Source organism: Epinephelus lanceolatus, chromosome 16 (assembly GCF_041903045.1).
Source record: "Epinephelus lanceolatus isolate andai-2023 chromosome 16, ASM4190304v1, whole genome shotgun sequence".
NCBI classification, from domain to species: Eukaryota; Metazoa; Chordata; class Actinopteri; order Perciformes; family Serranidae; genus Epinephelus; species Epinephelus lanceolatus.
In genome coordinates this window covers 543536-571133 of record NC_135749.1, presented here as the reverse complement: position 1 = coordinate 571133, position 27598 = coordinate 543536, and the positions used below count along the sequence as shown (strand labels likewise).

General features: G+C 41.2%; 1 protein-coding gene across 1 annotated transcript; it reads right to left on the bottom strand.

Moving 5' to 3' along the window:
* Positions 1 to 565: 565 nt before the first annotated feature.
* Positions 566 to 24614, bottom strand: LOC117264018 (uncharacterized). The gene is made up of 6 exons (XM_078175991.1): positions 24297 to 24614; positions 9003 to 10380; positions 7336 to 7904; positions 6514 to 6740; positions 3972 to 4212; positions 566 to 2187 (listed from the first exon to the last, which is right to left on the bottom strand). The coding sequence occupies exons 1-6, from the start codon at positions 24487 to 24489 to the stop codon at positions 800 to 802; spliced, it is 3996 nt and encodes a 1331-aa protein (XP_078032117.1). The 5' UTR covers positions 24490 to 24614; the 3' UTR covers positions 566 to 799.
* Positions 24615 to 27598: the final 2984 nt, after the last annotated feature.

The window sequence follows — 27598 nt, the reverse complement described above, 5'->3', positions numbered from 1 at the left end:
TGACCAGTGATGACATGTTTAGCTGCATGTCATCATTTAATCGCTGGCTGTCCAGGTGGTGTCCAGCAAACAATGTGGGATTCGTTAATAATTGGCAAACTTTCTGGGGAAAACCTGGTCTTATTAGGAGAGACGGCATTCATCCCACTTTGGATGGAGCTGCTCTCATTTCTAGGAACCTGGCAGACTTTATTAGTAAATCAAATCCCTGACAACCCAGAGTTGAGACCAGGACTCGGAGACGCAGTCCTATACGCCTCTCTGAGCTTCTAGTTCAGTTACCCAGCCATAGTTTTCATAGGTTTATACAAACGGTGTCTGTCCCCCGACCACCTAAATTATTTAAATCTAAAATTAAACAAAGAGGAGTTGTGCATAACAACCTCATAGGCTTTTGTAAACATCTTGTCACTCTGATTATTAGAAAATGTTTTTGGTTTTTATTTCTAAGTTACGTAACACACTTCTCAGCAGAATGAGAAACAAAGAGTCCTTTCCTGTTTTAGTTTGTTTTGGAAGCACAGACACGTCACATGATCTCGTGAGCTCAGTAAAAGAACAGAAATGAGTTTTCATGCACACTAGATTTATTTCAGACACACTCAGCCCACAGTGACATGAGTCATACCACAAACAGGAAGTTAATTTTTCACAGTCTAAAGGTGACTGAGGTTCTTTGGTCTCCGTCCAATCATCACTGTCGTAACTCTCAGCTTCAGAAGAGTCTCCTGACTTGTCCTCAGTGTCTGGACCTGAATTCCTGGTTGGTCCTGGTCCCGGTTCTCCACAGTGGTGTCCATCAGCTTCTGTTTCCATCAGCTGAGGTGCCGTCTGGAGGCTCCGCCACTCTGCTCTGCTCAGGTTGAGTCTGATGAAGCTGTGACGGCTGACGGTTGGCACAGGTGTGTCTTTTGGCCTGTTGAGACCAGGTGAACCTTCGACCGCAGACAGAGCAGCTAAATGGTTTCTCTCCTGTGTGAGTTCTCATGTGTTTCTGCAGATATGATTTTCGCCGACATTTGAAATCACAGATTACGCAGCCAAATGGTTTCTCTCCGGTGTGGATCTGCAGGTGTAACTGAAGACTTCCTCTCTGTGTGAAAGATTTCTCACAAACGATACAGCTGAACGGTTTCTCTCCGGTGTGAGTCCTCAGGTGTTTCTTCAGTGTTGCCTTCAGGCCAAAACTTTTCCCGCACTCAGAGCAGCTGAATCGTTTCAGATGATTCACAGGGATGTCATTGTTTCCCAGAGAGTTTAAACCCAACTGAGGTTCTCTGGTCTCCTTCCAGTCATCAACACTGACTTCAATCTCAGCGACAACAGGGTCTCTGGTCTCGTCATCAGTGTCTGGTTCAGAAGAGTCTCTGGGCACTGGTACTCCTCCTCCGAGCACTGGTCGCACTCCTCCTCCGAGCACTGGTCGCACTCCTCCTCCGAGCACTGGTCGCACTCCTCCTCTGAGCACTGGTCGTATTCCTCCTCTGCGCACTGGTCGTACTCCTCCTCCAGGCGCTGGTAGTTCTCCTCCTCTGAGCACTGGTCGTACTCCTCCTCCAGGCGCTGGTAGTTCCCCTCCTCCGAGCACTGGTAGTTCTCCTCCTCTGAGCACTGGTAGTTCTCTTCCTGTGAGCACTGGTAGTTCTCCTCCACCAGGCACTGGTAGTTCTCCTCCTCTGAGCACTGGTCGTACTCCTCCTCCAGGCGCTGGTAGTTCTCCTCCTCTGAGCACTGGTCGTACTCCTCCTCCAGGCGCTGGTAGTTCCCCTCCTCCGAGCACTGGTAGTTCTCCTCCTCTGAGCACTGGTAGTTCTCTTCCTGTGAGCACTGGTAGTTCTCCTCCTCTGAGCACTGGTAGTTCTCCTCCTCTGAGCACTGGTAGTTCTCCTCCACCGGGTCCCGGTCTTGGCGGTCCTGGTGGTGCTCCTGGTCCTCCACAGTGGTGTCCCTCAGACTGAGGTTTCTCTTCATCATCTTCACTCTTCACAGGGACAGGAGTGAATGTGAACTTGGTGATATCAGCCTCCTCCAGCCCTTGAAGCTGCTCTCCCTCCTGACTGCTCCACAGTTCCTCCTCTTCCTCTTTAACGTGTGGGGGCTCTGGGTCCTCCTGGTCCACACTGGAGCTCCACTCCTGCTGCTCAGGGGGAACCTCTTCTTTAACCACCAACAGCTGCTGCTGGACCTCTGCACCAAACAGGAAACAGGAAACACACATTTTATTAATATTTTTTGTCCAAATTCATAATATTTTTCAGACATCTTACCCATTATTGTTGGACTTTACATTAACATTGTTTCGGTCATTTTATCAACACTGTTTTAGGTTTTGAAATTTTTTTCTGACATTTCATCAACATTTAATAATGTTTTGGGACATTTTTGCAACAATTCAATAGTATTTACAGACATTTTCTCAAAGTGTTTTTGAACTTTTAACAAAAAAACATTTTTGGACATTTCATTAACATTTTTTCTGACATTTTAATAAAGTTTTTGGATATTCTATCAACATCTTTTGGGCATTTAACATTTCAGACAATGTAATATCATTTTTAAAACATTTTATGAACATTTTTAAGACTTTTAATTGCATTTTCAGGACATTTTATTTATATTTTTTCGGGCATTGTATTCATAATTTTCGGATATTTGATTATTATTGTTTAAGCCTTTTTTTTTTTTTTACATTTTATTGTACAATTTAATATTCATTTTCAGACATTTTATCAACAGTTTTTTTGGACTTCTTAAAAATTTTCTTCTGACATTTCATCAAAGTATTTTCGAACAATTTATCAATGTTTTTTGGGTCTTTTACAATTTTTTGGGACTTTTTTTTAAATTTAAATAATGTTTTTGGACATCTTATTACTCTTTTGTCGGGAATTGTATTAATATTTTTTCAGACATTTTATAGTTTTTAAAAAGTTTTTCAGATATTTTATTTATATTTCTTCAGACATTTTATTACTATTTTTTGGTCATTATTTAAAAATATTTTATTGGAAAATTTAATACAAAGTTTCAGATTTTTTTTATCAACATTCAAAACAAAAAAATGCCTTTAGACAATTCATTAATATTAAGAAATGATCAGACTGATGAGACATCACAGTCACTGCTTACACTTACAGCTCTGTGTTTATAACCACAGAAGAAGACACTAACCTGCTCTGTGTTTATAACCACAGAAGAAGACACTAACCTGCTGTGTGTTTATAACCACAGAAGAAGAAGACACTAACCTGCTCTGTGTTTATAACCATAGAAGAAGACACTAACCTGCTCTGTGTTTATAACCACAGAAGAAGACACTAACCTGCTCTGTGTTTATAACCACAGAAGAAGACACTAACCTGCTCTGTGTTTATAACCACAGAAGAAGAAGACACTAACCTGCTCTGTGTTTATAACCACAGAAGAAGAAGACACTAACCTGCTCTGTGTTTATAACCACAGAAGAAGACACTAACCTGCTCTGTTTATAACCACAGAAGAAGAAGACACTAACCTGCTCTGTGTTTATAACCACAGAAGAAGACACTAACCTGCTCTGTGTTTAGAACCACAGAAGAAGACACTAACCTGCTCTGTGTTTATAACCACAGAAGAAGACATTAACCTGCTCTGTGTTTATAACCACAGAAGAAGAAGACACTAACCTGCTCTGTGTTTATAACCACAGAAGAAGAAGACACTAACCTGCTCTGTGTTTATAACCACAGAAGAAGACACTAACCTGCTGTGTGTTTATAACCACAGAAGAAGACACTAACCTGCTCTGTGTTTATAACCACAGAAGAAGAAGACACTAACCTGCTCTGTTTATAACCACAGAAGAAGACACTAACCTGCTCTGTGTTTATAACCACAGAAGAAGAAGACACTAACCTGCTCTGTGTTTATAACCACAGAAGAAGACACTAACCTGCTCTGTGTTTATAACCACAGAAGAAGAACACACTAACCTGCTCTGTGTAACCTGAGCTGAGGGTTGTAAACAGCGTCCAGTAGTTTCCGTTGTCGCTCGTTCTCCTCTTTTGAGCGACAAAGTTGCTCCTCGTACTCTGCTATCGTTCTTTCAAACAGCCCAAATATCTCTTCAGCAGCCGCAGTTAGTCGCTGCTTCACCAACGCTCTCAGCATTTGGACTTTACACATCTTCAGTCTCTCCGACAGCCGATCTGTGATGCTAACTTCCGCTAACAGCTAGCACGCTAAGCTAACTCCGCCGGTTCCGTGGTCTGCCGGAAGTTGAGTCAGAGTTAAAACATCCAGAATTATAAAGTGTATTCAGTCACACAGAGGCTCTGACGGATCCCTGCTGCTGAGGTACACACACACTGTATCACTAACAACAAAGACACTCTGCTAACAGACGTTTCTGCTCGACGCCATCTTGTTCAAACACTGTCAAGTTAGCCACAGGAAAGAATAGAGCTTCCGGGGCAGCTCAGCTGCTCTCCTTCAAAATAAAAGTCCAGAGAACGATTACAGAAAAATCCGTGGAGTCATGACTAAAGGCAGAAACAAACTTTTTTTAATGTATTTATTTTTAGCATATTTTTCTGGTATAACAGTTTCGTTTTACCAAACCATCTTTAATTTTATAGCAACTGTGGACTGGTAGCTGGAGAAGTGCCAGTTCACCTCCTGGGCAGTGCCGAGGTGCCCTTGAGCAAGGCACCTCCTCTGGTTAATGTAAATCTTTAGTCCATTTTTTTCGCACCACATTTGACATGCGTACAGACATCAGACTCAGACATTTTATTCAGATTCATTCATACATTTTAATAACGTTTTTTGGACATTTTATCAACATTTTTTGAGACATTTGAATAATGTTCCATCCATCCATTTTCATCTGCTTATCCAGAGTCAAGTCTAGGGGGCAGCAGGCCGAGGAAAGCACCCCAGACATCCCTCGCCCCGGCGACACTTTCCAGCTCCTCCTGGAGGAGGCGTTCCCAGACCAGATGAGATCTATAATCCCTCCAGTGTGTTCTGGGTCCAGCGTGGAATGTGCCTGGGACAGCTCTAGCAGGAGGTGCCCAGGAGGCATCCTAGTCAGATGCCAGAACCACCTCAACTGACCCCTTTCGACGCAAAGGAGCAGTAGCTCTACTCCGAGCTCCCTCCAGATGTCTGACTCCTCCCCCTAACTCTAAAGGCCCATTTATGCTCAACGTTAAATACGGATCCGGATATGGACGGAGCCTTCTGTCCGTGCTCCGCGCTCATTTCGTCTGTATTTCTGCACGTTTCCATAAAGCTTATGGATACGAGCCAAACGGAGCAGTACCACTGGGAACCGTGGGGGCAGTGTTGTTGTCACTATCCGATACGTAGCTCTAGTGAGACACGAAGACGAAATAACAATTCAATTTCTCTCATCAGCAGTACTAGAGAAAAGAATTCTCCGTCCTCCAGTCGCGATGTATTTAACGGCCTCACCGACCACAACGCTGCCTCTGTTTTTGTCTTTTATGCAAGAGGTACATTATCAATATCTCCTCCACAGTCGCCATGTTTGTTTTTGAGTTTGTTGTTGTCATAAACTTTTGACGCTGGACTGCCTCCTGGTGGATATATTGGTTAACATCCATGCCAACGTAAAGGGCGCATGGAAGTATGTGGGCAGTGACGATAACATTGTTTGAAACGGACGTATACATTTTCGTACGTAAAGAGAGCATAAATGAGCCTTAAGGCTGAGCCCAGACACCCTACAGAGGAAACTCATTTCAGACGCTTGTATCTGTGACCTCATTCTTTCAGTCACTACCCAGAGCTCATGACCATAGGTGAGGGTTGGGACGGAGATGGACCAGGTAATCAAAATCTTTGCCTTCTGGCTCAGCTGCCTTGGAACCCTGACAGTCTGGCGCAGCGGCCGCATCACTGCAGAAGCTGCGCCGACCCGCCGATCCATCTCACGCTCCATTCTACCCTCACTGTGAACAAGACCCCGAGATACTTGAACTCTCTCACTTGAGACAGTAACTCTCCCCCAACCCAGAGAGGGCAAACCACCGGTTTCCGGCAGAGGACCATGGCGTCAGATTTGGAGGTGCTGACTCTCATCCCAACTGCTTCACACTCGGCTGCAAACCACCCCAAGTCATGCTGGAGGTCACAGTACGATGAAGCCAAAAGAACCACCTCATCTGCAAAAAGCAGAGATGCAATTCTGAGGTCCCCAAACTGGACCCCTTCCTCCCCCGGCTGCACCTCGAGATCCTGTCCATTAATATCACAAAGAGGATTGGTGACAAGGAACAACCTTGGCGGAGGCCACACCCACGAGAACGTGTTTGGCTTTACATCAAGTATGCGGCACAGCTCTCACTTTGGTCATACAGGGACCGGATGGCTCATAGCAGTGAGCCTGGCACCCCGTACTCCCACAGTACCCCCCACAAGACCCCCCGAGGGACGCGGTCATAAGCCTTCTCCAAGTCCACAAAGCACATGTAGACTGGATAGGCAAACCCCCACCAGCAGCCTCACAAGGGTAAAGAGCTGGTCCATTGTTCCACTGCCAGGACGGAATCCACATTGCTCCTCCTGAATCTGAGGTTCGACAATCTGTCGGAGCCTCCTTACCAGCACCCTAGAGTAAACTTCACCCGCGAGGCTGGGCAGTGTGATACCCTGATAGTTGGAGCACACCCTCCTGTCCCCTTTTTTGAGGATGGGGACCACCACCCCGGTCTGCCATTCTGCAGGCACCGTACCTGACCTCCACGCGACACTGAAAAGGCGTGTTAGCCAAGACAGCCCAACAGTGTCCAGAGCCTTCAGCATCTAAGGGTGAATCTCATCCACACCTGGTGCCTTGCTACTGGGGAGCTTTTTAACTACCTCAGCAACTTCTGCCAGGAATATGGGTGAAAGTTTTGTCTTCAGGCTCTGCCTTGTTCACGGTGGACATGATGGCCGGGTTCAGGAGGTCCTCAAAGTGCTCCTTCCACCGCCCGACAATGTCCCCAGTTCGGGTCAGCAGTTCTCCTTCTCTGCCGAGCACAGACAGAGACAAGCCCTGCTTTCCCTTCCTGAGTCGGTTAACGGTCTGCCAGAACTTCCTTGAGGCCAACTGAAAGCCCTTCTCCATAGCCTCCTCGAACTCCTCCCACACCCGAGTTTTTGCTTCAGCGACCACCACAGCTGCAGCCCTTCTGGCCAACCGATACCTGTCCGCTGCTTATGGAGACCCCTGGGCCAGCCAGACCCGAAAGGCATCCTTCTTCAGCCTGACGCCCTCGCTCACTGCTGGTGTCCACCAGCGGGTTCTTCAGTTGCCACCATGACAGGCAACGACAACCTTCTGACCACAGCTCCTAGCAGCCGCCTCCACAATGGAGGCTTTGAACATGGACCACTCAGACTCCATGACCCCAACCTCCCCTGGGATGGGGAGGACAGGGGCCTCAGCTAGATATTCCCAGTTCACCCTCACTAGACATTTGGGTTTACCAGGTCTGTCCGACAGCTTCCCCCGCCATCTAATCCTACTCACCACCAGGTGGTGATCAGTTGACAGCTCTGCTCCTCTGTTCACCTGAGTGTCCAAGACACACGGCTGCAGATCTGCTGATATGACCACAAGATTGATCATTGATCTTTGGCCTAGGGTGTTCTGGTACCAGGGACACTTATGAACCTCCCTGTGCTTGAACATGGTGTTCATTATGACCAGTCCATGACTTGCACAGAAGTCCAATGACAAAGCACCACTCGGGTTCAGATCAGGCAGGCTGTTCCTCCCAATCACCCCCCTCCAAGTTTCTCCGTCATTGCCCACGTGAGCGTTGAAGTCCCCCAGGAGAACTATGGGGTCCCCAGCCGGCACCCCTTGCAGGATGCTGCCAAGAGACTCCAAGAAGGCCGGGTACTCCGCACTACCGTTCAGTGCATACGCACAAACAACAGTCTGAGACGACCCTCTCATTCTCCAGGGAGAACCTCAACATGGTGGCGCTCAGGTGGGGGCTTGTGACTATCAACATTTTTTCGGCCACTTTTTCTGACATTTAAATAATGTTTTTTGAACATTTTATCAACATTTTACAGATATTTTATTACCATTTTTTGGATATTGCATTATTTTAATAATAATGTTGATAATCTGTCAGGAAAATATTAATACAACACCCTGAAAAGTTGTGATAAAATGTCTATGTCTGAAAAACATGATTGAGTTCCCAATTTTTTTTTAAAGTCCAAGTAAATGTTAATGAAATGTCTGAAAATAATATTAAATGGTCTAATAAATTCTTTATAAAAGTCCAACAAAATGTTGATAAAATGTCCAAAAAACATTAAAATATCTGAAAAACAAAAAGTTCAAAAAGTGTTGATAAAGTGTCTGAAAAATACTTGTACCTGAAAGAAATGGTAATCAAGTGTCTGAAAAAATGTCAATAAATTGTCCATATCCTGAAGCAAGTCCTCTGACCGAAAGCTTGGTATATTAAAGATACTTGCATTGATCGAAGTGTGCAGATACTCTTTTCTACACAAAAAATTGTCCATAAATATTAGCATGCCTGAAAAGATCTGAAGACTGTTAAGTGTCTAAAAAATATTGATACAATACCCCAAAAACTGTTTAAAAAATGTAAAAAACAAAACAAAACATTAATGAAATGTCCAAATGTGTTTTTAAAAATCCAAAGAAGTTGATAAAGTGTCTGACACATAAATACAATGCTAAAAAAAAAAAAATGTCATATGTCTGTAAGAAAAACATTTTTAAAAAGTCCAAAATATCCAATTATATATCTGAAAATTTATATTTAATTGTCCAATAATGTGTAAAAAAATCTGCAGGACTTTGTATTAATAAATGAGGCTGCAGGTCATTTATATAAAGAAGAGACAGCAGAGGACCAAGGGATGACCCCTGTGGGACGCCACACAAGGAGAACACTTTTCTTTATTCCTTAGATACTCAAGTTACCATTGAGCTACTAATTGTTTGAACTTAATTTGGCAACTTCAGTTTCCTGTCCTCAGTCTGAAGAAGCTGTGATGACTGCTGAGCATCACACTGATGGTTCCTGAGCTGATAACGCCACATGAATCTCTGCTCACAAACGCCGCATCTGAATCTTTTCTCCCCTGTGTGACGGGCCGTGTGTTGCGTCAGGTGAACCTTCTGTGTGAACCTTTTCCCACAGACAGAGCAAAGAAACGGTTTCTCTCCCGTGTGTGTGATCATATGTCTCTTCAGATTTGGTTTCTGCAAAAATGTCTGATCGCAAACGGAGCAGCAAAAGGGTTTCTCTCCCGTGTGAGTCATCACATGTTTCTTCAGGTCAGTTTTCTCCCAAAATCTCTGATTGCAGACAGAGCAGCCAAGCGGTTTCTCTCCTGTATGAGTCATCAGATGTTTCTTCAAGTTTCCACTTTCTTTAAAAGCTTTCCCACACACAGAGCAGCTGAATGGTGTTTCTCCTGTGTGCCTGATCAAGTGATTCTTCAGATTTGCCTTTCGTAAAAATCTCTGGTCACAGATGGAGCAGCTGAAGGGTTTCTCTCCCGTGTGAGTCATCATGTGTTTCTTTAGATTTCCATTTTCAATAAAAGCTTTCCCGCACACGGAGCAGCTGAAGGGTTTCTCTCCTGTGTGAGTGATGAGGTGCGTCTTCAGGTGCGCCTTACTCAAAAATCTCTGAGCACAAACTGAGCAATGAAACGGTTTCTCTCCAGTGTGAATTCTCATGTGTGTCTGTAAACTCACGTTTTGTGTAAAAGACTTCATACAGACGGAGCAGCTGAACGGTTTTTCTCCTGTGTGAGACCTAATGTGGACATTCAGGTTACCCTTTGTTAAAAATCTTTTGTTACAAATGGAGCAGCTGAACGGTTTCTCTCCTGTATGAATGATCATGTGTTTCCTGAGAGTTGTCTTGAGGCTGAATCTTTTCCCGCACTCAGAGCAGCTGAATGGTTTCGAATCGCTGACGGGAACTTCATGAGGTTCTCTGGTCTCCACTGAGTCGTCAACACTGACTTCAATTTCAGCTACTAAAGAGTCTCCGCTCCTGTCCTCAGACTCTGGATCAGAATTCCTGTCTGGTCCTGGTGGTGGTCCTGGTCCTGGTCCTGGTCCTGGTCCTCCACAGTGGTGTCCCTCAGACTGAGGTTTCTCTTCATCATCTTCACTCTTCACAGGGACAGGAGTGAATGTGAACTTGGTGATATCAGCCTCCTCCAGCCCTTGAAGCTGCTCTCCCTCCTGACTGCTCCACAGTTCCTCCTCTTCCTCTTTAATGTGTGGGGGCTCTGGGTCCTCCTGGTCCACACTGGAGCTCCACTCCTGCTGCTCAGGGGGAACCTCTTCTTTAACCACCAACAGCTGCTGCTGGACCTCTGCACCAAACAGGAAACAGGAAACAGAGGCAAACTGTCATTTGATGCCAGGTGAGCAACCTGACAAACTGCAGGATATAGTGCCCACATATTTTCTGATATTTTATTCATATTTTTTAGACATTTTATCAGCATTTTTCAGACTTTTAAAAGAATATTTTTGGACTTTGTAATAATATTCCTCGGATGTTTTATCAGCATTTTATGGACATATTTACTTTTTTGTTTTAGACAATTCTATCAGCTTTGTTTTTCAGGTCTTTTTTAATAACATTATTTTAAGATGTTTTGTCAATATTTTTTGTCATTTCACATTTTAATCAACATTTTTTTCAAATATTCACTTACGATTTTCTTCTGGCATTTTTTTAAATGTATTTCAGACATTTTAAAAATGTTTGCAGACGTTTTATGAGCATTGTTTAGACAATTTTTTATTTTTATATTTATATATAAACATTTATATAAACATTTATAAACATTTATAAACATTTTTTTCTGACATATTTTCAATATTTTAGTGGACAGTTTAATAATATATTTCAGACAATTTATCAACATTCTATTTTGGACTGTTAATAAACATTTATCGATATTTTGTTCCAAAATTTTATAATTATTTCTCTGACATTCAATTAATTTCTCACCGAAGTTTCAACAATATATAGAATATATTTTTTGGACATTTTATGAACATTTTCTTTTAATTTAAATAATATTTTTGTGACATTTTATTAATTTTTTCCCGAAGTTTGATAAATAAACTTTATCAACATTTTTTTCAGACATTTCATTTTCCCCAACATTTTAATAATATTTAAAGACATTTTATAAATATTTTTGAGACTTTTTTTCCAGACAATTTTCAACAATTGATTCGACAAATTAAAAAATATTTTTCATTTTACATTTTATAATTCATTTTAAAAGACATTCTACATTTTTCCCCCAACATTCATATTATTCTGATATATATATTTCTTTTACACAATGTTGCAATAATATTTTTTATATTTTGAGTTTTTCTCAACAATATCAACAGTTTTGAATATTTTATTCCCATTTTTGTACTTTTTTTTGGTAATATTTTTCGGATGTTTTATCAACATTTTCTGTCACTGATGTCACTAACCTGCTCTGTGTTTATAACCACAGAAGAAGACACTAACCTGCTCTGTGTTTATAACCACAGAAGAAGAAGACACTAACCTGCTCTGTGTTTATAACCACAGAAGAAGACGACACTAACCTGCTCTGTGTTTATAACCACAGAAGAAGACACTAACCTGCTCTGTGTTTATAACCACAGAAGAAGACACTAACCTGCTCTGTTTATAACCACAGAAGACACTAACCTGCTGTGTTTATAACCACAGAAGAAGACACTAACCTGCTGTGTATATAACCACAGAAGACACTAACCTGCTGTGTTTATAACCACAGAAGAAGACACTAACCTGCTGTGTGTTTATAACCACAGAAGAAGACACTAACCTGCTCTGTTTATAACCACAGAAGACACTAACCTGCTGTGTTTATAACCACAGAAGAAGAAGACACTAACCTGCTGTGTTTATAACCACAGAAGAAGAACACACTAACCTGCTCTGTGTTTCTAACCACAGAAGAAGACACTAACCTGCTGTGTTTATAACCACAAAAGAAGAAGACACTAACCTGCTGTGTTTATAACCACAGAAGAAGAACACACTAACCTGCTCTGTGTTTCTAACCACAGAAGAAGACACTAACCTGCTCTGTGTTTATAACCACAGAAGAAGACACTAACCTGCTCTGTGTTTATAACCACAGAAGAACACACTAACCTGCTCTGTGTTTATAACCACAGAAGAAGACACTAACCTGCTGTGTCTTTATAACCACAGAAGAAGACACTAACCTGCTCTGTGTTTATAACCACAGAAGAAGACACTAACCTGCTCTGTGTTTATAACCACAGAAGAAGAATACACTAACCTGCTCTGTGTATATAACCACAGAAGAAGAAGACACTAACCTGCTCTGTGTTTATAACCACAGAAGAAGACACTAACCTGCTCTGTGTTTATAACCACAGAAGAAGAATACACTAACCTGCTCTGTGTTTATAACCACAGAAGAAGACACTAACCTGCTCTGTGTTTATAACCACAGAAGAAGAATACACTAACCTGCTCTGTGTATATAACCACAGAAGAAGAAGACACTAACCTGCTGTGTTTATAACCACAGAAGAAGACACTAACTTGCTCTGTGTTTATAACCACAGAAGAAGACACTAACCTGCTCTGTGTTTATAACCACAGAAGAAGACACTAACCTGCTCTGTGTTTATAACCACAGAAGAAGAATACACTAACCTGCTCTGTGTATATAACCACAGAAGAAGAAGACACTAACCTGCTCTGTGTTTATAACCACAGAAGAAAACACTAACCTGCTCTGTGTATATAACCACAGAAGAAGAAGACACTAACCTGCTGTGTGTTTATAACCACAAAAGAAGAAGACACTAACCTGCTCTGTGTTTATAACCACAGAAGAAGACACTAACCTGCTCTGTGTTTATAACCACAGAAGAAGACACTAACCTGCTCTGTTTATAACCACAGAAGAAGACACTAACCTGCTCTGTGTTTATAACCACAGAAGAAGACACTAACCTGCTCTGTGTTTATAACCACAGAAGAAGAACACACTAACCTGCTCTGTGTTTATAACCACAGAAGAAGACACTAACCTGCTCTGTTTATAACCACAGAAGAAGACACTAACCTGCTCTGTGTTTATAACCACAGAAGAAGAAGACACTAACCTGCTGTGTTTATAACCACAGAAGAAGACACTAACCTGCTCTGTGTTTATAACCACAGAAGAAGACACTAACCTGCTGTGTTTATAACCACAGAAGATGAAGACACTAACCTGCTCTGTGTTTATAACCACAGAGGAAGACACTAACCTGCTGTGTTTATAACCACAGAAGAAGAAGACACTAACCTGCTCTGTGTTTATAACCACAGAAGAAGAAGACACTAATCTGCTCTGTGTTTATAACCACAGAAGAAGACACTAACCTGCTCTGTGTTTATAACCACAGAAGAAGACACTAACCTGCTCTGTTTATAACCACAGAAGAAGAAGACACCAATCTGCTCTGTGTTTATAACCACAGAAGAAGACACTAACCTGCTCTGTGTTTATAACCACAGAAGAAGAAGACACTAACCTGCTGTGTTTATAACCACAGAAAAAGACACTAACCTGCTCTGTGTTTATAACCACAGAAGAAGACACTAACCTGCTGTGTGTTTATAACCACAGAAGAAGACACTAACCTGCTGTGTGTTTATAACCACAGAAGAAGAAGACACTAACCTGCTCTGTGTTTATAAACACAGAAGAAGAAGACACTAACCTGCTCTGTGTTTATAACCACAGAAGAAGAAGACACTAACCTGCTCTGTGTATATAACCACAGAAGAAGACACTAACCTGCTCTGTGTTTATAACCACAGAAGAAGACACTAACCTGCTGTGTGTTTATAACCACAGAAGAAGAAGACACTAACCTGCTGTGTGTTTATAACCACAGAAGAAGAAGACACTAACCTGCTCTGTGTATATAACCACAGAAGAAGAAGACACTAACCTACTCTGTGTTTATAACCACAGAAGAAGAAGACACTAACCTGCTCTGTGTATATAACCACAGAAGAAGAAGACACTAACCTGCTCTGTGTTTATAACCACAGAAGAAAACACTAACCTGCTCTGTGTATATAACCACAGAAGAAGAAGACACTAACCTGCTGTGTGTTTTTAACCACAGAAGAAGAAGAAGACACTAACCTGCTCTGTGTTTATAACCACAGAAGAAGACACTAAGCTGCTCTGTGTTTATAACCACAGAAGAAGAAGAAGACACTAATCTGCTCTGTGTGTTTATAACCACAGAAGAAGACACTAACCTGCTCTGTGTTTATAACCACAGAAGAAGACACTAACCTGCTGTGTGTTTATAACCACAGAAGAAGAAGACACTAACCTGGTCTGTGTTTATAACCACAGAAGAAGAAGACACTAACCTGCTGTGTGTTTATAACCACAGAAGAAGACACTAACCTGCTCTGTGTTTATAACCACAGAAGAAGAAGAAGACACTAACCTGCTCTGTGTTTATAACCACAGAAGAAGACACTAAGCTGCTCTGTGTTTATAACCACAGAAGAAGAAGAAGACACTAACCTGCTCTGTGTTTATAACCACAGAAGAAGACACTAACCTGCTATGTTTATAACCACAGAAGAAGACACTAACCTGCTCTGTGTTTATAACCACAGAAGAAGAAGACACTAACCTGCTGTGTTTATAACCACAGAAGAAGAAGACACTAACCTGCTGTGTTTATAACCACAGAAGAAGACACTAACCTGCTCTGTGTTTATAACCACAGAAGAAGACACTAACCTGCTGTGTGTTTATAACCACAGAAGAAGACACTAACCTGCTCTGTGTTTATAACCACAGAAGAAGACACTAACCTGCTGTTTATAACCACAGAAGAAGACACTAACCTGCTGTGTATTTATAACCACAGAAGAAGACACTAACCTGCTGTGTATTTATAACCACAGAAGAAGAAGACACTAACCTGCTGTGTATTTATAACCACAGAAGAAGAAGACACTAACCTGCTCTGTGTTTATAACCACAGAAGAAGAAGACACTAACCTGCTGTGTTTATAACCACAGAAGAAGACACTAACCTGCTGTGTTTATAACCACAGAAGAAGAAGACACTAACCTGCTCTGTGTTTATAGCCACAGAAGAAGAAGACACTAACCTGCTCTGTGTTTATAACCACAGAAGAAGACACTAACCTGCTCTGTGTTTATAACCACAGAAGAAGACACTAACCTGCTCTGTTTATAACCACAGAAGACACTAACCTGCTGTGTTTATAACCACAGAAGAAGACACTAACCTGCTGTGTTTATAACCACAGAAGACACTAACCTGCTGTGTTTATAACCACAGAAGAAGACACTAACCTGCTGTGTGTTTATAACCACAGAAGAAGACACTAACCTGCTCTGTTTATAACCACAGAAGACACTAACCTGCTGTGTTTATAACCACAGAAGAAGAAGACACTAACCTGCTGTGTTTATAACCACAGAAGAAGAAGAACACACTAACCTGCTCTGTGTTTCTAACCACAGAAGAAGACACTAACCTGCTCTGTGTTTATAACCACAGAAGAAGACACTAACTTGCTCTGTGTTTATAACCACAGAAGAAGACACTAACCTGCTGTGTGTTTATAACCACAGAAGAAGAAGACACTAACCTGCTCTGTGTTTATAACCACAGAAGAAGAATACACTAACCTGCTCTGTGTATATAACCACAGAAGAAGAAGACACTAACCTGCTCTGTGTTTATAACCACAGAAGAAAACACTAACCTGCTCTGTGTATATAACCACAGAAGAAGAAGACACTAACCTGCTGTGTGTTTATAACCACAGAAGAAGACACTAACCTGCTCTGTGTTTATAACCACAGAAGAAGACACTAACCTGCTCTGTTTATAACCACAGAAGAAGAAGACACCAATCTGCTCTGTGTTTATAACCACAGAAGAAGACACTAACCTGCTCTGTGTTTATAACCACAGAAGAAGACACTAACCTGCTCTGTGTTTATAACCACAGAAGAAGACACTAACCTGCTCTGTGTTTATAACCACAGAAGAAGAAGACACTAACCTGCTCTGTGTTTATAACCACAAAAGAAGACACTAACCTGCTCTGTGTATATAACCACAGAAGAAGACACTAATCTGCTGTGTGTTTATAACCACAGAAGAAGAAGACACTAACCTACTCTGTGTATATAACCACAGAAAAAGACACTAACCTGCTCTATGTTTATAACCACAGAAGAAGACACTAACCTGCTGTGTGTTTATAACCACAGAAGAACACACTAACCTGCTGTGTTTATAACCACAGAAGAAGAAGACACTAACCTGCTCTGTGTTTATAAACACAGAAGAAGACACTAACCTGCTCTGTGTTTATAAACACAGAAGAAGACACTAACCTGCTCTGTGTTTATAACCACAGAAGAAGAAGACACTAACCTGCTCTGTGTATATAACCACAGAAGAAGACACTAACCTGCTCTGTGTTTATAACCACAGAAGAAGACACTAACCTGCTGTGTGTTTATAACCACAGAAGAAGAAGACACTAACCTGCTCTGTGTTTATAACCACAGAAGAAGAAGACACTAACTTGCTCTGTGTATATAACCACAGAAGAAGAAGACACTAACCTGCTCTGTGTATATAACCACAGAAGAAGACACTAACCTGCTCTGTGTTTATAACCACAGAAGAAGACACTAACCTGCTGTGTGTTTATAACCACAGAAGAAGAAGACACTAACCTGCTCTGTGTTTATAACCACAGAAGAAGAAGACACTAACCTACTCTGTGTTTATAACCACAGAAGAAGAAGACACTAACCTGCTCTGTGTTTATAACCACAGAAGAAGACACTAACCTGCTCTGTGTTTATAACCACAGAAGAAAACACTAACCTGCTCTGTGTATATAACCACAGAAGAAGAAGACACTAACCTGCTGTGTGTTTATAACCACAGAAGAAGAAGACACTAACCTGCTCTGTGTTTATAACCACAGAAGAAGAAGACACTAACCTGCTGTGTTTATAACCACAGAAGAAGACACTAACCTGCTCTGTGTTTATAACCACAGAAGAAGAAGACACTAACCTGCTCTGTGTTTATAACCACAGAAGAAGACACTAACCTGCTGTGTATTTATAACCACAGAAGAAGACACTAACCTGCTCTGTTTATAACCACAGAAGAAGACACTAACCTGCTGTGTATTTATAACCACAGAAGAAGAAGACACTAACCTGCTCTGTGTTTATAACCACAGAAGAAGAAGACACTAACCTGCTCTGTGTTTATAACCACAGAAGAAGACACTAACCTGCTCTGTTTATAACCACAGAAGAAGACACTAACCTGCTCTGTGTTTATAACCACAGAAGAAGAAGACACTAACCTGCTGTGTTTATAACCACAGAAGAAGACACTAACCTACTCTGTGTTTATAACCACAGAAGAAGACACTAACCTGCTCTGTGTTTATAACCACAGAAGAAGACACTAACCTGCTGTGTTTATAACCACAGAAGATGAAGACACTAACCTGCTCTGTGTTTATAACCACAGAGGAAGACACTAACCTGCTGTGTTTATAACCACAGAAGAAGAAGACACTAACCTGCTCTGTGTTTATAACCACAGAAGAAGAAGACACTAATCTGCTCTGTGTTTATAACCACAGAAGAAGACACTAACCTGCTCTGTGTTTATAACCACAGAAGAAGACACTAACCTGCTCTGTGTTTATAACCACAGAAGAAGACACTAACCTGCTCTGTTTATAACCACAGAAGAAGAAGACACCAATCTGCTCTGTGTTTATAACCACAGAAGAAGACACTAACCTGCTCTGTGTTTATAACCACAGAAGAAGAAGACACTAACCTGCTCTGTGTTTATAACCACAGAAGAAGACACTAACCTGCTCTGTGTATATAACCACAGAAGAAGACACTAATCTGCTGTGTGTTTATAACCACAGAAGAAGAAGACACTAACCTACTCTGTGTATATAACCACAGAAAAAGACACTAACCTGCTCTGTGTTCATAACCACAGAAGAAGACACTAACCTGCTGTGTGTTTATAACCACAGAAGAAGACACTAACCTGCTGTGTGTTTATAACCACAGAAGAAGAAGACACTAACCTGCTCTGTGTTTATAAACACAGAAGAAGAAGACACTAACCTGCTCTGTGTTTATAAACACAGAAGAAGAAGACACTAACCTGCTCTGTGTTTATAACCACAGAAGAAGAAGACACTAACCTGCTCTGTGTTTATAACCACAGAAGAAGACACTAACCTGCTCTGTGTTTATAAACACAGAAGAAGAAGACACTAACCTGCTCTGTGTTTATAACCACAGAAGAAGAAGACACTAACCTGCTCTGTGTTTATAACCACAGAAGAAGACACTAACCTGCTCTGTGTTTATAACCACAGAAGAAGATACTAACCTGCTGTGTGTTTATAACCACAGAAGAAGAAGACACTAACCTGCTCTGTGTTTATAACCACAGAAGAAGAAGACACTAACCTGCTCTGTGTATATAACCACAGAAGAAGAAGACACTAACCTACTCTGTGTTTATAACCACAGAAGAAGAAGACACTAACCTGCTCTGTGTATATAACCACAGAAGAAGAAGACACTAACCTGCTCTGTGTTTATAACCACAGAAGAAAACACTAACCTGCTCTGTGTATATAACCACAGAAGAAGAAGACACTAACCTGCTGTGTGTTTATAACCACAGAAGAAGAAGACACTAACCTGCTGTGTGTTTATAACCACAGAAGAAGACACTAACCTGCTGTGTGTTTATAACCACAGAAGAAGACACTAACCTGCTGTGTGTTTATAACCACAGAAGAAGAAGACACTAACCTGGTCTGTGTTTATAACCACAGAAGAAGACACTAACCTGCTCTGTGTTTATAACCACAGAAGAAGAAGAAGACACTAACCTGCTCTGTGTTTATAACCACAGAAGAAGACACTAAGCTGCTCTGTGTTTATAACTACAGAAGAAGAAGAAGAAGACACTAACCTGCTGTGTGTTTATAACCACAGAAGAAGACACTAACCTGCTCTGTGTTTATAACCACAGAAGAAGAAGACACTAACCTGCTGTGTTTATAACCACAGAAGAAGAAGACACTAACCTGCTCTGTGTTTATAACCACAGAAGAAGAAGACACTAACCTGCTCTGTGTTTATAATCACAGAAGAAGACACTAACCTGCTCTGTTTATAACCACAGAAGAAGACACTAACCTGCTCTGTGTTTATAACCACAGAAGAAGAAGACACTAACCTGCTGTGTTCATAACCACAGAAGAAGACACTAACCTGCTGTGTTTATAACCACAGAAGAAGACACTAACCTGCTCTGTGTTTATAACCACAGAAGAAGACACTAACCTGCTCTGTGTTTATAACCACAGAAGAAGACACTAACCTGCTCTGTGTTTATAACCACAGAAGAAGAAGACACTAACCTGCTGTGTTTATAACCACAGAAGAAGAAGACACTAACCTGCTCTGTGTTTATAACCACAGAAGAAGACACTAACCTGATGTGTTTATAACCACAGAAGAAGACACTAACCTGCTCTGTGTTTATAACCACAGAAGAAGAAGACACTAACCTGCTCTGTGTTTATAACCACAGAAGAAGACACTAACCTGCTGTGTGTTTATAACCACAGAAGAAGAAGACACTAACCTGCTGTGTGTTTATAACCACAGAAGAAGACACTAAGCTGCTCTGTGTTTATAACCACAGAAGAAGAAGACACTAACCTGCTGTGTTTATAACCACAGAAGAAGACACTAACCTGCTCTGTGTTTATAACCACAGAAGAAGAAGACACTAACCTGCTGTGTGTTTATAACCACAGAAGAAGACACTAACCTGCTCTGTGTTTATAACCACAGAAGAAGACACTAACCTGCTGTGTGTTTATAACCACAGAAGAAGACACTAACCTGCTCTGTGTTTATAACCACAGAAGAAGAAGACACTAACCTGCTGTGTGTTTATAACCACAGAAGAAGACACTAACCTGCTCTGTGTTTATAACCACAGAAGAAGACACTAATCTGCTGTGTATTTATAACCACAGAAGAAGAAGACACTAACCTGCTCTGTATTTATAACCACAGAAGAAGAAGACACTAACCTGCTCTGTGTTTATAACCACAGAAGAAGACACTAACCTGCTGTGTGTTTATAACCACAGAAGAAGAAGACACTAACCTGCTCTGTGTTTATAACCACAGAAGAAGACACTAACCTGCTGTGTATTTATAACCACAGAAGAAGACACTAACCTGCTCTGTATTTATAACCACAGAAGAAGAAGACACTAACCTGCTCTGTGTTTATAACCACAGAAGAAGACACTAACCTGCTCTGTTTATAACCACAGAAGAAGACACTAACCTGCTCTGTGTTTATAACCACAGAAGACGAAGACACTAACCTGCTGTGTTTATAACCACAGAAGAAGACACTAACCTGCTGTGTGTTTATAACCACAGAAGAAGAAGACACTAACCTGCTCTGTGTTTATAACCACAGAAGAAGACACTAACCTGCTGTGTATTTATAACCACAGAAGAAGAAGACACTAACCTGCTGTGTGTTTATAACCACAGAAGAAGACACTAACCTGCTCTGTATTTATAACCACAGAAGAAGAAGACACTAACCTGCTCTGTGTTTATAACCACAGAAGAAGACACTAACCTGCTCTGTTTATAACCACAGAAGAAGACACTAACCTGCTCTGTGTTTATAACCACAGAAGAAGACACTAACCTGCTGTGTTTATAACCACAGAAGAAGACACTAACCTGCTCTGTGTTTATAACCACAGAAGAAGACACTAACCTGCTGTGTTTATAACCACAGAAGAAGAAGACACTAACCTGCTGTGTGTTTATAACCACAGAAGAAGACACTAACCTGCTCTGTGTTTATAACCACAGAAGAAGACACTAACCTGCTGTGTTTATAACCACAGAAGAAGACACTAACCTGCTGTGTATTTATAACCACAGAAGAAGACACTAACCTGCTGTGTGTTTATAACCACAGAAGAAGACACTAACCTGCTGTGTATTTATAACCACAGAAGAAGAAGACACTAACCTGCTGTGTATTTATAACCACAGAAGAAGAAGACACTAACCTGCTCTGTGTTTATAACCACAGAAGAAGAAGACACTAACCTGCTGTGTTTATAACCACAGAAGAAGACACTAACCTGCTCTGTGTTCATAACCACAGAAGAAGAAGACACTAACCTGCTGTGTGTTTATAACCACAGAAGAAGACACTAACCTGCTCTGTGTTTATAACCACAGAAGAAGACACTAACCTGCTGTGTGTTTATAACCACAGAAGAAGAAGACACTAACCTGCTGTGTGTTTATAACCACAGAAGAAGAAGAAGACACTAACCTGCTCTGTGTTTATAACCACAGAAGAAGACACTAACCTGCTGTGTATTCATAACCACAGAAGAAGAACACACTAACCTGCTCTGTGTTTATAACCACAGAAGAAGAAGACACTAACCTGCTCTGTGTTTATAACCACAGAAGAAGACACTAACCTGCTGTGTATTCATAACCACAGAAGAAGACACTAACCTGCTGTGTTTATAACCACAGAAGAAGACACTAACCTGCTGTGTATTTATAACCACAGAAGAAGAAGACACTAACCTGCTCTGTATTTATAACCACAGAAGAAGACACTAACCTGCTCTGTGTTTATAACCACAGAAGAAGACACTAACCTGCTGTGTTTATAACCACAGAAGATGAAGACACTAACCTGCTCTGTGTTTATAACCACAGAAGAAGAAGACACTAATCTGCTCTGTGTTTATAACCACAGAAGAAGACACTAACCTGCTGTGTTTATAACCACAGAAGAAGAAGACACTAACCTGCTCTGTGTTTATAACCTCAGAAGAAGAAGACACTAACCTGCTCTGTGTTTATAACCACAGAAGAAGAAGACACTAATCTGCTCTGTGTTTATAACCACAGAAGAAGAAGACACTAACCTGCTGTGTTTATAACCACAGAAGAAGAAGACACTAATCTGGTCTGTGTTTATAACCACAGAAGAAGACACTAACCTGCTCTGTGTTTATAACCACAGAAGAAGACACTAACCTGCTGTGTTTATAACCACAGAAGAAGAAGACACTAACCTGCTCTGTTTATAACCACAGAAGAAGAAGACACTAACCTGCTGTTTATAACCACAGAAGAAGACACTAACCTGCTGTGTGTTTATAACCACAGAAGAAGAAGACACTAACCTGCTGTGTTTATAACCACAGAAGAAGAAGACACTAACCTGCTGTGTGTTTATAACCACAGAAGAAGAAGACACTAACCTGCTCTGTGTTTATAACCACAGAAGAAGACACTAACCTGCTGTGTGTTTATAACCACAGAGGAAGACACTAACCTGCTCTGTGTTTATAACCACAGAAGAAGAAGACACTAACCTGCTCTGTGTTTATAACCACAGAAGAAGACACTAACCTGCTCTGTGTTTATAACCACAGAGGAAGACACTAACCTGCTCTGTGTTTATAACCACAGAAGAAGAAGACACTAACCTGCTCTGTGTTTATAACCACAGAAGAAGACACTAACCTGCTCTGTGTTTATAACCACAGAGGAAGACACTAACCTGCTGTGTTTATAACCACAGAAGAAGAAGACACTAACCTGCTCTGTGTTTATAACCACAGAAGAAGACACTAACCTGCTCTGTGTTTATAACCACAGAAGAAGAAGGAGACACTAACCTGCTGTGTTTATAACCACAGAAGAAGAAGACACTAACCCGCTGTGTGTTTATAACCACAGAAGAAGAAGGAGACACTAACCTGCTGTGTTTATAACCACAGAAGAAGACACTAACCTGCTCTGTGTTTATAACCACAGAAGAAGAAGACACTAATCTGCTCTGTGTTTATAACCACAGAAGAAGAAGACACTAACCTGCTGTGTTTATAACCACAGAAGAAGAAGACACTAACCTGCTCTGTGTTTATAACCACAGAAGAAGAAGACACTAACCTGCTCTGTGTTTATAACCACAGAAGAAGAAGACACTAATCTGCTCTGTGTTTATAACCACAGAAGGAGAAGACACTAACCTGCTGTGTTTATAACCACAGAAGAAGAAGACACTAATCTGCTCTGTGTTTATAACCACAGAAGAAGACACTAACCTGCTCTGTGTTTATAACCACAGAAGAAGACACTAACCTGCTCTGTTTATAACCACAGAAGAAGAAGACACTAACCTGCTCTGTTTATAACCACAGAAGAAGACACTAACCTGCTCTGTGTTTATAACCACAGAAGAAGACACTAACCTGCTCTGTTTATAACCACAGAAGAAGAAGACACTAACCTGCTCTGTTTATAACCACAGAAGAAGAACACACTAACCTGCTCTGTGTTTATAACCACAGAAGAAGAAGACACTAACCTGCTCTGTGTTTATAACCACAGAAGAAGACACTAACCTGCTGTGTGTTTATAACCACAGAAGAAGAAGACACTAACCTGCTGTGTTTATAACCACAGAAGAAGAAGACACTAACCTGCTCTGTGTTTATAACCACAGAAGAAGACACTAACCTGCTCTGTGTTTATAACCACAGAAGAAGACACTAACCTGCTCTGTGTTTATAACCACAGAAGAAGACACTAACCTGCTCTGTGTTTATAACCACAGAAGAAGAAGAAGACACTAACCTGCTCTGTGTTTATAACCACAGAAGAAGAAGAAGACACTAACCTACTCTGTGTTTATAACCACAGAAGAAGAACACACTAACCTGCTCTGTGTTTATAACCACAGAAGAAGAAGACACTAACCTGCTCTGTGTTTATAACCACAGAAGAAGAAGACACTAATCTGCTCTGTGTTTATAACCACAGAAGACACTAACCTGCTGTGTTTATAACCACAGAAGAAGAAGACACTAACCTGCTCTGTGTTTATAACCACAGAAGAAGAACACACTAACCTGCTCTGTGTTTATAACCACAGAAGAAGAAGACACTAACCTGCTCTGTGTTTATAACCACAGAAGAAGAAGACACTAACCTGCTCTGTGTTTATAACCACAGAAGAAGAAGACACTAACCTGCTCTGTGTAACCTGAGCTGAGGGTTGTAAACAGCGTCCAGTAGTTTCCGTTGTCGCTCGTTCTCCTCTTTTGAGCGACAAAGTTGCTCCTCGTACTCTGCTATCGTTCTTTCAAACAGCCCAAATATCTCTTCAGCAGCCGCAGTTAGTCGCTGCTTCACCAACGCTCTCAGCATTTGGACTTTACACATCTTCACACTTTAAAAACACAACAAAGACACTCTGCTAACAGACGTTTCTGCTCGACGCCATCTTCTTCAAACACTGTCAAGTTAGCCACAGGAAAGAATAGTGCTTCCGGGGCAGTTCAGCTGCTCTCCTTCAAAATAAAAGTCCAGATCACAGGTTTATTTAGAAAAACACGCAGGAAGTAATGAAAATAAATGTTTGTAAATTTAAATGTTAAATGTGTGTATCAAATATGATAATGAAGGTTTTGATTATATTCTATACTATAAAATCATTAAATCCTCGTTTTTTTAAAACTTCATACACTTTTGCTTTTTTTAATTAGGGACCGTTCTTTACTTATAAGAGGAGGGGCGTGGCTTGGTGTGAACTTTTTAATTTAGTTAATTTGACAGATATTTTAGACAAACATGTTAAAGTGTTTGTTTTAGTCACATTTTAGTCATTTTTATCCTTCAATGTCAAAGAAAATTCAGCTAGTTAACATTAGCTGTCTGTTAGATGTTAGCAGCTACTTAATGATAGCTGTTAGTTGTGGGTTTACATTAGCTGAAAGTTAGCTTTAGCTGCTAATTAATGCTAGCTGTTAACAGTTGGTAAATGTTTGCTGTTGCCTGTTAGCAGTTAGTTAACATTAGTTGTAAGCAGTAGTCAAGTCAAGTCAACTTTATTTATAGAGCGCATTTAAAAACAACAATTGTTGACCAAAGTGTTTTACAATGGACACAATTATGCACAACAATAATCAACTAAGACAGTAGAGTTCGTCTTGAGCAAATTCAATGAAAAAGATGAATATCAAACAATATGTTCTCATGATGAATCACCAAAAGCTAAGGCAAAGAGATGGGTTTTTAGCCGGGCTTTGAATATATTTATAGAGGGTGAGGATCTAACTGTTTGTGGCAGGCTGCTCCACAGTTGTGGACCAACAACTGAAAAAGCTGTCACCTCTGGTTTTTAACTTTGTAAGTGGGATAGAAAGCAGTGATTTGTCAGTGGATCTGAGGGGACGAGAAGTGGAATAGGGAGTGAGGAGTTCTGAAATATAATCTGGTGCTGGTCCATGCAGTGCTTTAAAAACAAATAAAAGAGTCTTAAAATCAATCCTATACTTTACAGGTAACCAGTGAAGCGAGGCCAATACAGGGGAAATGTGATCACTTCTCCTGGTACCAGTTCATTCAAATAAACACAAGAAGTTTGTGCTCTAGAGAAAGGATCAGCACTCAGTGAATAACCTCCTAAGCCCTACGATAAGCTATTATGGCAAGGCTTAACTATACAGACCAGTGAGCAGTGATAACTAACATGTCTTTGGGGTCATCGGGTGGGAACCTCCTTTCACCAGTGTTTCGTCTACTTGGTCCCACGACACCTCCAGGAGGCTAGACAGTGATCTCTGGCGTCCCAGAGACACTCCCCTAATGCCAGGTCTCACTGCTCCCCGCACCAACCCAATAACCTCCTTTACCTTACTTACACATGGCTTTCTCAGCCCAAACAGGTAGAGCTCCAGGTAGAGGCAGGGCTGATACTACCTTTCCTAGCACATTCACCATACTCTATTTCACACGCTACATAGCATAACTACAATATAAGCTAAAGTTAAAGGAGATAAATAAACTCACAGGATCAGCAAACACACTCACCTTGCAGCATGGTCTCAAACAAAATGGATTCCAATAGGCCACTCCCACACTTAAATAACCTTCCTCTTCCTGGATTTCCTCCTGAGAGGAAGTGGATCTCTCCACCTGATCTCAAGGAGTTATGTGCCCTGTTTAGTAGTTCCCCCTGCTGGCCCCCAACTGACATTATTTCTTCTCTTGTAGATAAACTGGCTACATTTAATTGCTTCATCTGACATTTCCCTCACTGTCTTCCTCAAACTCTGTCCCCGCACTCCGAGTTCCCCCAGGAGCGAGACAGCTGATCTTGCTATGAATCCCCTACACCCCACTTCCACTGGACAAATCCTAGTCTTCCATCCACGCTGCTCAGCTTCTGCTCCTAAGTCTGCATATCTAAGCTTTTTTCTTTCATAGGCTTCAGTAATGAGTCTTGCTGCTGAATTCTGAACGAGCTGCAAGCATGACAGAGCTGACTGGTTGATGCCGGTGTAGAGGGAATTACAATAATCTAATCGGGAGGAGATGAAAGCATGAACCAGAATTTTTAAATCTTTTATGGACAGAAATGATTTAAGTTTTGCAATGGATCTTAGATGGAAGAAGCTTGAGCTGACAACTGAGTGGATGTTTGTGAAATTTAAAGCCAGAGTCAGATGACGCCAAGATTCTTTACATGAGATTTTAAATGTGAAGACAGAGGACCAAGAGCACTGGTAACAGAGGCAGGAGTGTCTGTAAGGCCAAAGATGAGGACCTCAGTTTTGTCATGGTTCAGCTGAAGAAAGCTTTGTGCCATCCAAGATTTTATGTCATTAATACAGAGTAATAGTGAATTAATGCAGCAAGGATCTGATGGTTTCAAAGGGAGGTACAACTGGGAATCATCTGCATAACAGTGATAAGATATATTGTATTTCCTTAGTATAGAGCCTAATGGAAGCATGTATAGTAAAAATAAAATTGGGCCTAAAATGGAGCCTTGGGGAACACCATAGGAGATGGGAGCAGAGGAGGAGTACACATTACCAATTTGGACGGAGGCTGAGCGGCTTTGGAGGTAGGAAGCAAACCACTGAAGAGCCAGTCCGTGAATGCCAACAACATGCTCCAAGCGGTCCAAGAGAATGGAGTGATCCACAGTATCAAATTCTGTTGAAAGATCTAAGAGAATCAGAGTGGCATGACAGCCTGAGTCTAAGGATAATAGTAGATCATTTGTTATACTCAACAGGGCAGATTCTGTGTTCAGTTAGTTAACATTAGCTGTGAGCAGTTAGTTAACATTAGCTGTGAGCAGTTAGTTAACATTAGCTGTTAGCAGTTATCAACATTTGCTGTTAGCAGCTAGTTAACAACAAGTTAGCAAATAAAATGAGGCGATTTTAAGAAAATCGAAATAGAGATAAAAAAACATCACTGAAGCAGTCTGTGTCTGTGTCAGTGATGTCTCTGAATCATTCAGCTCCTACTGAAAGAT

Excerpts from the sequence above, each read along its gene's own strand:
- LOC117264018 (XM_078175991.1), bottom strand. The coding sequence starts at position 24,489 with ATGTGTAAAGTCCAAATGCTGAGAGCGTTGGTGAAGCAGCGACTAACT. Across the intron at positions 10,381-24,296 it reads GCTCAGGTTACACAGAGCAG|AGGTCCAGCAGCAGCTGTTG; the intron begins GTTAGTGTCTTC and ends TGTTTGGTGCAG. Across the intron at positions 6,741-7,335 it reads GGCGGCTGCTAGGAGCTGTG|GTACGGTGCCTGCAGAATGG; the intron begins GTCAGAAGGTTG and ends CGTGGAGGTCAG.